Raw genomic sequence first — 14,084 nt, 5'->3', positions numbered from 1 at the left:
GAGAAAAGTCAAGACAATGACTGGTGTACTGAAGAAAATGCTTTTCTGGAGGAAGGAACTTCTGTCTCTTTGCCACCAAAAAGGGCAAGAAGGGTCTTGATTACATGTATTTAATACCAAACCTGAAAAGGCTGCTAAAACTATCAGAGAAAGTCCCTTAAAGACCAAGGGAGGGATATGCAAGCCAGAGAAGTTAATGATTAAGAGACAAAGAAAAAGGCATGCATTTTTATTAGCAATGAATTGATTACGCATGAAAGCAAGTGGATAGTTCAGACTTTCTAATCAAGACTGGCACAGTCTCTCTCTGGAGACAGTCTTCTGCCACATACAAATCATTTAGCTCAATATTATGCTCCATATAGCTCAGAAGGTCAACTTAGATGGTATAATGGTCACATGTGGTGGTAAAATGTTAAGACCTATTGTTTGTGACTGAGGGGAAACACTTTTACCCTGTCACATTTCATTTTTGAAATATGGGGAAAAGATGTTAGCAATTTATGCTGTATCTTGCTGTCCCTGGCTGGATTCATTCATATCCAACTCAGGGAATTCAATGCAATGAGGTGATCTTGAGTTGCCTGTTCTGCTGGAACCAGTTCCAGAATGTGGTGTGACCCTCTCTGTTCAGCCTCACCATCAAAGGTAGGTTACCTAGGGAGTGCAGTCCCATACCTAGAAATATGTATTACGTCAGTTCCAGTGTGACATACTGTCTGCTAGTGAGTGAAATATCTGAAGGTCCAACACTTTTGGTGAGATGCTTCTGAGACCATGAGATAAGAAGAGAGACTTTTTCTCGTAGTTGTACTCCCTGTTGTCTCTGGTTCCCTGAAGTCATCCATGGGAGCCCCCTGCTTTTAAGGATATGGCTCTGTGGGTATTATTTTAACTTAGCCTCTTTTCAGCATTTACCCTTCTTTAATTTGTTTTGTCTTGCTTTATATTTTATAGTTCATTTCTCTCTGAAGTGTTTCAACTCAGCTGGGCTTTTAGCTTAATGGAACATATGTTTTTTACAGTTATCAGTTAAGATTTAAAATCAGAGATTATATGATCTTAAGAGTATAAATGGCAGGTCAAATGCAATTGCCATTTAGAATCAAAAGGAGGAAAATATGACATTCAAATGTCATTTGAATTTTGTGTACCTTTTCTTGTGAGACAGTGTTATGAGATGACTTCTTTCTTTTTGTCCTCTTTGGCTAAATTCTGCATTGTTTCTTCAATGTAAATCCAGGATAATCTCTTGGACTTTAACAGAGATAATTTGCTTTATCCTCATAGTAACTGAAAGCAGATTTTGACCTGAATTTTCTAGTGTATCTCCTGCTCAAGTATCCTCCCACAGAAGACATTATCATTATGGCTGGGGCCCTGAATGTGCTAAATGGATTTTTTTCCTTAGCTTATATATCCATCACACCATATGTGTTTGATTTACTTATATTGTTCTTACACTTAATCTCTGCCCATTTAGTCATACTTACTGTCGCTTTTCATTTGTTTGGTAACTCAGCACAGCTCAAAAAAGTAACAGGAATGGATAGAGCATAACAAGTTACAAATATATTCTGTGCAGGTCTCTTCCGCACCTTGCTGTGTTTCAGCTTTTACAGTTTGGTTTATGGGATGGATTGTTTATTCAAATGCCTGGTTTATATGAGTGTTTAACAGCAGCTGTAAACGTACTACTGAGAAGTATTGAGTGTGGTTTTTATTTTTACTCTATTGTTTGTAAAGTCCTCCAGTAGCTTCACAAAAAAACTTCTTTCTACTGCTAGGCCAAACTTTAGCAGTATAATGGGCTCAAAATGGAGCAGACCCATGCAAAATTCAAACTGTCTTCATCACCAAGTCTTTGGCATCTGTGGGCAGAAAAACATTTAAAACTGCTTTTGCTGCCTTTCCCCTCTGGGAAAGGAACAGAGGCATCCTTCTGGCAATACTAGTAAAGCAGAGGGAAAGAGAACTCCCCAAGAGGCAGGGTTGGATGGCAAGTTTTTTAGGGGATAGGAGGTAGCACTCATTTGTTATCAAGCATTTTTAAAGCTCAGGTGATGAGATGTGCCACACTCCAGAGCTCAGATGCCATGCCAGGGCAGCAATCCTTCAGCTCTGCTGGTCAATACCTTGTGACCAGTATTAGCAGAGGCCAGCGATGCTGGTTAACTTGTGTCCATGGGGAGAAGGTGTGTTTTGGTTCAGGCCTATCTTGTGCTGACTGCATTTTGAGCCTTTCTTGCAAAGCCAGGGCGGAGGAGGAAATGAAAATAAAAAGCAACTTCATCCTGACTGCAGGAGACCTGCAAAGGTAGCTGGCCAAATAAAGCATCACCATGACAAAATTTAATTTTATGCTGGACCAGTGTGTGACAAGAGTAAAAAATGTAGCTATTGTGCAGTCTCATTTCATATGTACCTAATGGGATGTGTGGCCTCTCCTGGAAGACTTGGCACTGGAAAAGGAGGCTATGAATATCCCCCCCCTGCAGCCACCAGCTGTGGAGAAAGCCGCAAAGCCTGGTGAGTCTGGTGGGCTGTGGGGAGAATCCAGTCTTCCCCACGCTATGCACAGGGTACGAGGGGCCTGCTTGCATGCTGGCCAGGGGCCTTCTAGCAGGTGCCAGCTGGATCGGTGGAGATCTGTTTCTCAAGTGTGCTGCCCACTTCAAGATGACAGATGCGTGCTGGATTGCTCACTCTCCGAGCCTGCTCACTTATGTCCACACACAGGGATATGAAGTGTATTTACATGCAATGTACTCAGGTTAGGTTGCTGTAGGCTTAGGGTGTGGGACACACATTTTCTTCTGTTGTAGACTATGGTCCTTTTCTCCAAATGCTGGTGATAAGAACAGGGAGAGGCTGTGCCGTTTCTCTCTACTGATGTTATCATCAGCACTCCTCCTTTAGTCATGGAGGCACGGTGGTTTTTGTATACCAGTGGTCACCTGGTTTGGAATAGGCATGTGACCAAGTATGGAGGCAGGTGTCGGTCTGCATCTGGTTAGATCCTAAATTATTGTCAGGGCTCAGTCCTGGTCCCTGTAGTTGAGCAGCCAAGCTGAGATTTTCACCCTTGCAGAAGCCAACCTGATGCCTGTGAACTGCTATTTAATTTGCTGTGTTTAGAATTTAAGTTGCAAAGGGTCTTCTTCCAGGCAGGGTTAAATTTCAGTGTTTGCAAAGACAGCTAAGTGCACTGAGGTTACAATCATCAGTAGATGCTTCAATGTTTGAATCAACTGACTCTGGGCAGCAACTGAACTAAGGTGCTGTCCACTATGTGGACCAAAACCTTTGTCGATCTTTTGTTTCTGTTGCTTCAGATCAATACTGTAAGTCATGTTTGTGAGAAACGTAGGAAAACAGTGGTTTACTTACAAGTAGTAAGTACTTACAAGTGGTAAGTTTACTTACAAGTGGTAAGTAAACCAGAGTGTTATGTTGCATTTAGTTGAAAGAGGACACATTTTTTCACAGGACACATTTGGTTTAGGTTAATTTTAAAACTTTTTTGATTTGGACAGGAGAGTTCTGCTATTGTTAAAGGTACAAAAGTAGGAAAGGTGTGAGAAAGGCTTGGTTTGTTTTCTGATTCACTGACTTAATGTTTTTTTAAAAAGTAGCATTAGCTCTTATGTATGCTGTGCAGCAGTCATCCTAACATGATGATAAATGGCCTGTTCCCAGGTGACTCTTAATTCCATGTCTTCTTATCCAGAAAATGCACTACCTTCCAAATACAAATGTATAAACTCAGTCTTTTTTGCAGCAAGTGGTAAAAACTGACATGTGGGCACTTTGATTCCTTTCCTACTTTACAGGCAATCCTATCACCATGTGGCTGTAAGCATGGACTCCATCCCATCCTGAACTTGCAGCTCCCTTCTGACCTCTATTTTGTCTTCTTTTCACAGTTGTGCATCACATCAAGCGCCACAATATTGTTCTTAAAAGAGAACTGGGAGAAGGAGCCTTTGGGAAAGTCTTTCTGGCAGAATGCTATAACCTGTGTCCTGAGCAGGGCAAGATCTTGGTGGCAGTGAAGGTAAAAGAGTCTAGGGTTACCATTATTAATTCATGGTTGCAACTAATGCTGTTTTATTTGTAGATGATCATGTTTGCCTATTCCATAATCCAGTGTAACTGTTCTCATACATGTAGAAGAGTTCACAAGGCTAATGGTAGGTTAAGAGAATTTGGTATTTGATCGTGTTGTAGATTATAAAAAGAGAACTGAATCATACAAGGAAAGAGGGGAAACAGATTGCATCACAAGGGAGCAAAATCTTTTATGGTCTGTCTGAAGTACAGTTAGTGAAAAATAATGTCTAGGTTATTAAAAATGCATGTGATACATATGTGTGTCTAAAAAATAATCTGTTACTAGCTAAGAATAGGTTATGCATATAATTGCTAGGCAAAGAACAGCTTTCTGTTTCAGGACTGTGCCATTCTTTTAGTCAGCAACTGAAATGTTCTGTGGGTAGTTTTCATTAATATAGCTTGGAGACAAAGCCTGCTTCTCTGCACAAAGCCCTTTCCCCCCCCCCCCCCCCCGCCCAAAATTCAAAGAAAAGGTTAGCTGTTGACCTTAGCTGTTGAATGTAGCTAGAAAACAGTATTGGTGAAACTACACTCTCAGAAGTGAAAGTTTGAACATTTTCCCTGAAAACAGTCTCTTATCTCCATTTGTAGTGCTCTGCCAAAAACTAAACAAGGTGTCCAACATTTGAAATATCTTATTAAGTGCAGGGGGAATAGATGTCCAGAATCTGGGCTATGCCAAGTGACCAGAAAATAATCTTATCTGACAGGTCACAATTAGGCAACCATGTGTGCATTTTGGATGAAACCACACAGTAAAAGAAATAATGTAGATCATCTTTTTGAATTTGGCAACAAGAAATAGAGTCTTGAATCTGACAGCGGAAGAACATGAAAGGAGAATAGTCTTGTAGAGTGCTCCATCAAAAATAGGTTTTTGGGTTTGCCAAGGTTATAAGCTTTTCGATACTTCGAGTAGTTCAGTCATGTTGACTGTTGAGAAAAAAATTAAGCCCTGAAGAGATATAGCATAGACAGGAGAAAGCAAGAGATAGGTGATGACAAAACTAGTTCTGAATGAATTTTTTGTTGTATTTTGGTGGTTACGATGGAAATGGCCTTTCCTCTATCACTTTAGGGAATTGTTTGATTAAAGCAAATTAAAGTATTTCTATTCACTTGCTCCTTTTGAAAGTCCTGTCTAAATGGAGCCTAGCACTTCTGCTGTTAAATGCTGCACTGCACTTTTTCTCTGCTGCTTATTCTCAGTGTAAATCAAATGGAAGAGTAAAGTATTCAACCTTTAAAGGTACATGATGTCTCCATAGAGCTAGATGACCAGTCTATTAATTTTCTGGGCAAGTTGTCACACTATTTTGGTTTTTTATATTTTTTTTTTACCAAATCCTCTCTTTATAGTGTTCTTAATAATAATTTTGTAGACAGTTGTGGGAAGAATTACCTCTGGGAACAGGTTATGCCCATTTTATGTTTCTGTCATAGGCTCTTAAAGATATGATTCTAGCTGTTGTCACAGAGCAAATTTTTTGGTGAACTGAGCCACTGGATTGATCCTCACATAACTGAGGGGTTAATTGCCTGATGCTTGTCTCTTTCACTGTGGTTACCAACCCCAGATAAAAGGTATCCCTCAGCCACAGTGGAGGTCGACGGATAGGGCCTCCACTGGAGTGCAGAGAACTATCCTGCAGGACAGAACTTCAGTGCAGGACTTCAGTGCAGGTGTCTGGACTCCATCCCTGAACTAGTAGTAGAGGAGGAGACCTGGAGCCCAGCAGCAATGAGCAGCTCCTCCTGACACACAACAACGGCTTTAGAGAGCTTCAGTGCCATGGGTAAAACCAGAACATGCCAATCACTATAAAATAGATTTGGTGAGGCTGTGGAAATAGGTACTTGCTGAAGAGTAAGGTGATGCCAGGGATATTTCAGCAGCAAGGAGGCACAGCCTCAACTGCGTAATGGGGGTCAGGTTGGCTAGTGGTTCCTGGTAGCTCCCTGTGCCTGCCAGTCGCTGAAAAACTGTATGGCTCGTCTCTGGCCTTGAGCATCCCTCCTTCAAACTCAGCATGTTCCCTTCTTATCAGTCAGCTGGTATCCAAAATGCTGAGGTTGCTGCAGAAAATTATTTAGGAGCTAAGAGGCCCAGAAAAATCTGAGAAGATAAAAAAATCAGGCCTAGCATAAAATACCAAAGAGCTTGAGCTTTTGCTCCTTTAAATAGGAGAAAAGCAATTTGTTTAAACTGGTTTTGATTAGTGTGAGCTTTTTGGAGATAACATAGAGTGCTTGGAAATACTTTCCATAGGACGAAACCTGGGCATTGGACTAGCATTGCCCCCATAGCACATCATATCAGGCACTTTTAGAAAACAGAGGGTGGAGGAAAGAAAAATTACTGTTTTCTTGAGGGTCCAATTTGCTGTGTCTGTTCAGGCCTGGCTCAGTACTGTCTCCTCATAGGATTGGATCCCCAGGCATACTCTCAAGCTAGTGTAGCCTATCAAGAGCAGGAGGTGAGGTTGACAGGGCACAGGTTAGCAGCTGCCTCTGGCTCCCCTGGGAGGTTTTGCTCAGCTAGCAGACTACTGTGTATGTGAGATCAAAAACATTTCCATGGCACCTGCACAGGAAAACCAAAGATTTCCAATTCTTCAGACCTTCAGTTCTGAGAAGACTCAAAACCACTCCTTCATTTCTTGAGGAGACATACCAGTCAGGTCTCGGATATTGATGGAAAGCAGTAGCAATTATTTTGTCGGGGAAGGCTGAAACAGTAGAAAGTAGTAGTAGTAGTCATGTAGCTGCCTTGAGAGTTTGGCTACCAAGTCCTGCTGATGTTGGTGACAGCTCCATCCTCCTGTTGTTGCTCTGACTTGGCCATGAAGGCAGCTCTGTAGTATCAGAGTGGCACAGGTGGTGTCAGAGAGAGTGATGTTGGAGTTCACACTCACTGAAGAGCACAGGGCAGCCCAGACCACATGGAGTGGCTGGAAAGTACACGTGATTGAATATCAGATCCTACTTGGGAAAACCTCCTGGTCGACTGGTGAAAGTGCTTTGTATGCAGAGCTTTGGCATTCTTGTCAGTAATGATAATAATAATTAATATGTCTTTCCTCTCTTTGTGCTCTTAGGATTTTATTTTGGGGTTTTTTTTTCCTTGCACTGAGAACAAGCTAAATTCATTAGTCAGTGTCATTTCTATGTAAATTCTACATACTTATTAATTTTTTTACCTTCGTCTCCTCCTTGCCTGACTGTGCCAGCTCTCTCTCATGCATTGTGTCTATTCTGTGCACTGCATGAAATCATGAAAAGGAGATTTTGCAACAGTGGATGACAAATTCTAGTCAGCCCATGGTAGTAGAAACCCTGCCTGAGTTTCACCTGAGTTTTAGACTTTTCTGCATTTTGCTGTTTGACAGAAAATGTGGAATTGCCATGGCAACTGCTCTGTCATATGATAATTTTGCTGTTTCTGTGAGATAAAAAGCATCTTCTCAAATATACAATATGCCATCCTCACAGGACAGAGCTGTCAGCATTTTTACTGTCTTTCCAGGGAAAGAGCCTACTGGAAAGAGGATCAGCCTCGGCTTCTCCCTGGCAGTTATTTCCAGATTGCTATTATTTAAAAAATTTGTTTTGTATTAATTCTTTTTCTTATTCTGTTATTAAGAAGAATCACCTCTGCAATCACTTCATATATGAAATGACCAGAGGAAACTCAAGTGACAACAGAATTATTACAAGTGATTTCAGTATATGTAACATACATTGGACTGTGAGTTGTTGCCTGTACCATGTTAAAGCATCATCCCAGAGCCTGGAAGTATTGGAAAACACTTCAATTCCAGTCTTCGCTCAGTTCAGATGTGATGTGTAGCCCATAGTGGGAAGCAAATTTCATGTCCATGATACAGCTATGTATACTAATATATTGTAGCTAGTGAAGCCTTGATGAAGCAAAATCCTTGTTGCTTCATTGGTAAAGCTTATGGAAAAAAGGATTCTGCTCCTGAAGGCATGTTAAAATTCAGAAGTACATTCCTCAGGGAAGGGACATCTAAGGCATAAGTGACTTCTAGGATCCACATCTAGGATCCACAGAGGCTGAAATCCACAGGTAAAAGCCCCTGAACTTGCAAGACAGCAATCCATTTTGCCCTAGTCCTTGTCCCCCCATCTGAATTTTAATATGGTAACTATTCATTTTTCAAGATCCAGGATTTCGATATCACAAGTAAAGGATGTGTTTTTTCCAATAGTCACCTTCTAGCCTCTTCTTCACACATGCACACATATAATACTAGAAAAGTGGACAGAGTTTTCCCTGTTGAAGCAAAAGCTTGAACAAACAATGACTTCTGCTGCTAAAAACTCAGTTTGTTGGCAGAAGAGTTGGACAGTATCAAACCTCTCTATTTCTGTTCTAGTGAGTGTGGTTGGTCTCATGCTCTACATATTAATTCAGGATAGAAATAAAGGGAATAGATGGCCAGAAAAAAGGCATCTTTAGTTAAAACATTGCCACTACTTTTGTGTCTTATCTTCCATTGTATTAAACCTAGGTATTGTTAAAATCCAGAGGTACAGAGCCCAGACAGCAATTTCTGTGAAGAATAAATTGTGAACGTTGATAACTTGCCATCTTTCTCTTGTGGTTTTAGAAATATTTTTTGAATTAGTATAGCGTAACCGCTGTACCTCTTGACTACAGAGACTATTAGTGGTTTATTGTCAATTATAATTATTCTTCATTTAATTGGTGTCAGAACTTGCTTTTTTTTTGTGCATGAAAGTGTTTTCTCGCTCTTGCAAGTGTGGGTTTGTAAGAAGAAATCAGAAATTGCTTATGTGTGACAGTTAAATTAGTATTATTTCCTTAGAAAATATTTAAGCCTCCTATTTGATCCTGTGACACCCCAGAATTCCTCTGTGCATCTGCTTTCCTCTGTGTCTATCACTTTAGGATTTGACCTCCAGCTACTTACGCATATGCCCAATCTTAGTCATGTGAGTAGATTTACAGAATTTCAAAGAAGTTTTTGGCTGAAATCTTAGGTTATTCTCGTCCAAGGACATTAGTGTAAATCTACCTAATGTATAGCACACCACAGGGACTAACATCAGCAGTACATGAAGAATGCATCCACATTACCACCATGTATTTTAAACAAGCAGAGTTTTATTTTAAAGAAATAATAAGAAAGGTAAATACCAGCAGGATACTAGGGGTTGCTTGAGTTAAATGCTCAAGGATACAAACCAGCTGTGTACTAGTATATTTTTGGGATGAGATCAGTTTATTTGTTCTGTGTTTGGAAAACACTTGTCACAGCAAGAGCATGAGTATTCATACATTATCTTTCAAGAAAACTGTTTGTTTGGGATAACATGTGGCAGGAGAATGAAAATTGTACTGCCATTATTTAATTGCACTTCAGGATCACATCTGCATTTCTAAAAGAGTTATTTAGAAAGTACTTCCTCCATCTTCCATGCTGTACTGTGTCCTTATCTTACCCTTACAGGGCTATCCCACATATTTCCTACCTTCTGTGAACATCTGTCCTTCCTTATATTTTCATTTTCTCCACCAGACACTGAAGGATGCCAGTGATAATGCCCGCAAGGACTTCCACCGTGAGGCAGAACTGCTAACTAACCTGCAACATGAGCACATTGTCAAATTCTATGGTGTCTGTGTTGAGGGTGATCCACTCATCATGGTCTTTGAGTATATGAAGCACGGAGATCTTAACAAATTCCTCAGGTAAATCCATGAACATATATTGTGATCCTGAGCCAAAAGTGGGCAGAAAAGGTAGCTGTTATTGGTCCTTAATGTGAAATTAACAACTACCACTGGAAAAAGCTGACACCAAGGAAAACAAATTGTATGACTCTTGTCTTTTGTACTGGGATGTAGGGCTCTGTTTCTTTGCCTGTTTGGAAGCACCATTAAATCAAGCTTTGTATCAAAGAAATATTGTTTCAAATATATTTCCATGTATTCTGAAATGTTTGTTATAAATCCTACAGTAGAAATTATTTTCTTACAAGCTTTCTGGTAGCACTTGAAAAATCCCACTCAGTACCTATTGCTATCTGTAGATGTCAGAAAGCTTCTGAAGTCTAACCCCTTTTCTCTTCCCTCCTCTCAGTGTGTTGGAAAGACTGCTATAAATCTGCAGTAAGAGAACTATGAGCCATGGAAACTTCTGTGAATTGGAAAATGCTACACTTTAGGGTCCAGATTAGGGCTTTATGTCATAAAGCTATTGAGGAATGTGCGTAGGAAATTGAAATTTGCCAGTAGAGCAATTATAAATGAATAGATGATACATAAGGTTCACAATAATAGGTTACCCATGATCCAGGAAGTTATGAACAGAGGCCTCATGTATGTGCCATTTCTACCAGCCTGCACTTTTGGACATAAACAGTTAAGAGATGGCATTTGCTCTATGTTAAAAATATAAGAGACTATTCTTTCAATGTCTGCTGTGTAATTTTATCAATAAATATCACAAAGGTATTTCAACATACAGAGGTCTTTCCTGCTAAAAATAGGTAGGGGTACCACCATTTTGGAAAGATATCTCTAACAAATCTGTAAAATAATCAAAATAGATTTCTTAAAATTAATGATTTCTATATAACTAAAGTGACTATTATTGCTAATGCTGCCATTTTTGCATGTTTTGATAGCATACCAATGAGTTTGCTTTCTATCTACTACCTCTTTAAAAGGTAGCCACACTGTAAAACAAATTACATCAACTAGCATCCTCCTTTATTGGCAGGGCTAGCAGGTTTGACAGAGAAACTGGGATCTGAACTAGAGATGCAGAGCAAACACTACTACTCTTTCCAGAATGGTTGTCTCTCTGGCAAAGGATTTAAGTATATTTTAGAATTAAGGGCATTTATGTTTGTCTGCTTGGTCTTCTGCTGTGAATCAAGACAGAACTGCTATTTCCCTAGATGCCATCCTAGTACATTTTCAGAACACTGAATTTCCATTAGAAAAAGCCAGATTCTCAGCTGATGAGAAATAATTTCTTACTCCGTAAGAAATACTTATTATGCCTTGATTCTTTTTGATTGGCTTTTTCTTACGTTGTAACTCTGATTTTGAATTATTGTACAGAAAAGTATTTTAGCAGACAGTATATTTCCTACTTTCAGGCCTTCAATTTTAAAAAAAGCTATTAATCAGCCCTTGTCTTTAGAACATAAAATGATTATGCTGGGACAAGCTATTAAACCTAAGCTCCAATTTGTCATTCCTCTCACATTTTCTGCAGCTTGTGCTACAGACCAAAGGTTCACAGCAAAGTGGGCTGTTCCATATTTCTTACCCTGCAGCGCCACCAAAGGCTGTTGGGGAAAAATTGATCTGAAAATTTAACCCAAATGAGCCTTACTGCCTGCATGCAGCCAAAGCCTGTTCAGATCTAGGACTAAAGCCTCAAATTCATGCCTGCCTGGGGCTTGGTCTGTGGGCTAATGGATGATGCGGCTGCAGAGAATATCTGTCAATGTCCATGGCTATTGCAGACACTGAAGATCACCTCATTTATGGCCAGCACCAAGCAGACAAGCAAGCTGGATGGAATGTTAGGAATAACCTACAGATTCTTTAGATACAGACCATGTCCTCAGGGATACTAGCAAAAGATGAGAAGTTCTTTAATTTAGCAGCTCAGAGGTTCGTGTCTGAGAATACTTATTTGAAAAATCCATGCATGATAAAGGTACAGTATTTTTCAATAGGAATTTGCTTGTGAGTTTTAGTTGGAGATTTCATATCTTCCCATTTATTCCTGCCCCCATCAACCTAGACCAGATGAATGGCTGCCTGTGCATACCCTGTGGCAGAAAGTTGCTTTGCCTGGTACCAGATACAGTCCCATCAATGCTACACACCCTCCTTCATTTCTTTCTCACATCTGTCACTTTGCTTATGAAATTCTTCCCTTGTGACAGTTTTAGTATCATATTTCTAATTGGTAGTGTCATATTTGATCTCACAGATCTTGATTAAATTGAAAATCTTTTCCAACTCCTGTGCCCTTACCCTAGAGAAAAATTAAGGCCTCACCTCTATTGAAGAGGGAAGAAGAGAGGTGGTCTCTTTGAAAGAATAATTTTCAGGAATGGTATAAAAAAAGGGCTTCTAATAACACAGAAAAATAGAATGGATGGAAAAAGATATTTGAAACATTATAAAATATATAAAATGAGTAGTGATTGCCAGATTACCTCATTGATTGGATAAGGATTATCTAGTAGTTCTTCTTGCAAACATTGTTCATATGAATGTTTATATCTGTGTCTTCAAGATACTAGGATGTACAGGCATAGCAGAGCTCACACAGTTAAGATGGGTAAAGCTCATGTATCCCAGTACTTTGCTGGGCTTTCAGAATGCAAAATATCTCTGGTTTTGATTAAGTGCATACAAGTATTCTCATTAATCAGTTGATTGTGGCTTCTTAGGGACTTGCTAGGTCTTGAAAACCTCATATTTCTGAAGCTGTTTTGTTTTTCCAAATAGTGTGTGTGTTGTGTCCTCTTCCTATTGTCAAGAATTCCCATCTCAGGCAGGACTCACCCTTGGTGATGAAATAAGGAAAAATTCTTTCTGCTGTGCATTTGGATAGGAAATTAGAAGTATACATTTAAAATTGCTGCCCTTGCTTCTCAAATGGAGGAGGAAGTTAGCTCTTTCTTGTTTAAGAAAAGATGGACGGGTGAATGGTCTGTATCCCTACAGAAATCAAGGAATGCCAGTCACAGGAAAAGTGATGCTATGCATACCACCTCATTGCCTTTCCCTCAGTTGTTTTACAGAGGGACAAGATTTTCCCTTGGTTCCCAAGCAGGTTCGTTTGTCAGCCTCTCTCTAGAAAAGATTACTAGAATGGAACAGGAAAAAGGTGATGCTTTCTGACAGATGGGTACTATTGTGAACACATATGCCTTATTTCCTTGAGGAATATATTTCCTGTTTGTAGTGCTCTTCAGACCATCTATCTTTCATCAATGAAGGAAAACAGTAAATAAGAAAAGCCAAGACAATTTTTTTCCCTATTTCACTGAGGAATTTATAGCACTTTTGATGGAGTTGTGTGGGCTGACACTCACTAATGCCTTTCACTTCTCCATCTTACAAGTGGCCTATCAGTTTATCAGATTGTGTTTTGGTGCAGGGCACATGGACCAGATGCAGGACTGATGGCAGAAGGTAACCGTCCTGCTGAGCTGACCCAATCCCAGATGCTTCACATTGCCCAGCAGATTGCTTCTGGTATGGTTTACCTGGCATCACAGCACTTTGTGCATCGGGATCTTGCTACCCGCAATTGTCTGGTTGGTGAAAACCTACTGGTGAAGATTGGGGATTTTGGGATGTCTAGAGACGTGTACAGCACAGACTACTATCGGGTAAGTGAACTGCTGTAACAAGTAATAAGCTAGGTCTTGTTCAGTCTTGTTACCACATTGGTGTGACTGATCTGCTTTTATACTCAACCATCTGTCTGTCAGGTAATTTAGAGCCTAGCATATGGAGAGCCTGGTTCTGAATTAAAAGGTTTTGGTAAACTTGGAGAGTTCATCAGAGTAGTTTGTCATGTTTTGTTGTTTATATGTGTTGCATTTAGATTCTAAATCACAGAAAGGTCTTTTTATCTGGGCAAAAATTTTGCACGTCTGCTTGGCATAAGTGAAGAAGAAACAGCAGATGAAAAGTGGGTAATCAAATTTGGTCCAATACTTTGAAGCTATTAAAATATGTTCTTAAATACTGCTAAGAAAAATGGAAATGGTGACTTTGGGGAGCAGTTGTATAATGTATCACTTAACTAGAGGAAAAATAAGTACTGGGCAACAGTAGTGACCAGTTACATTACTCAAGAAGACTTTAGGTAAGAAGTTTTGTATAATCAGCACCTGAAAGCTTTTCCTGCCTTAAGCCAGGGCTTTAGTCCTAC

At 39.8% G+C, this 14,084-nt stretch overlaps 1 protein-coding gene across 4 annotated transcripts in view; it reads left to right on the top strand.

Moving 5' to 3' along the window:
• NTRK2 (neurotrophic receptor tyrosine kinase 2) overlaps window positions 1-14,084 on the top strand; it is a 200,197-nt gene that overhangs the window by 143,860 nt on the left and 42,253 nt on the right. For all 4 annotated transcript variants that reach the window (XM_068176537.1, XM_068176539.1, XM_068176536.1 and 1 more), the window contains 3 exons: window positions 3,927-4,057; window positions 9,684-9,856; window positions 13,302-13,536. In XM_068176537.1, the coding sequence (XP_068032638.1) occupies window positions 3,927-4,057; window positions 9,684-9,856; window positions 13,302-13,536 (539 nt within the window). The remainder of the gene's footprint in view (window positions 1-3,926; window positions 4,058-9,683; window positions 9,857-13,301; window positions 13,537-14,084) is intronic.

The sequence above is a fragment of the Anomalospiza imberbis genome, chromosome Z (genome assembly GCF_031753505.1).
Source record: "Anomalospiza imberbis isolate Cuckoo-Finch-1a 21T00152 chromosome Z, ASM3175350v1, whole genome shotgun sequence".
NCBI lineage: Eukaryota > Metazoa > Chordata > Aves > Passeriformes > Viduidae > Anomalospiza > Anomalospiza imberbis.
This window is presented reverse-complemented; position numbering and strand designations above follow the sequence as displayed.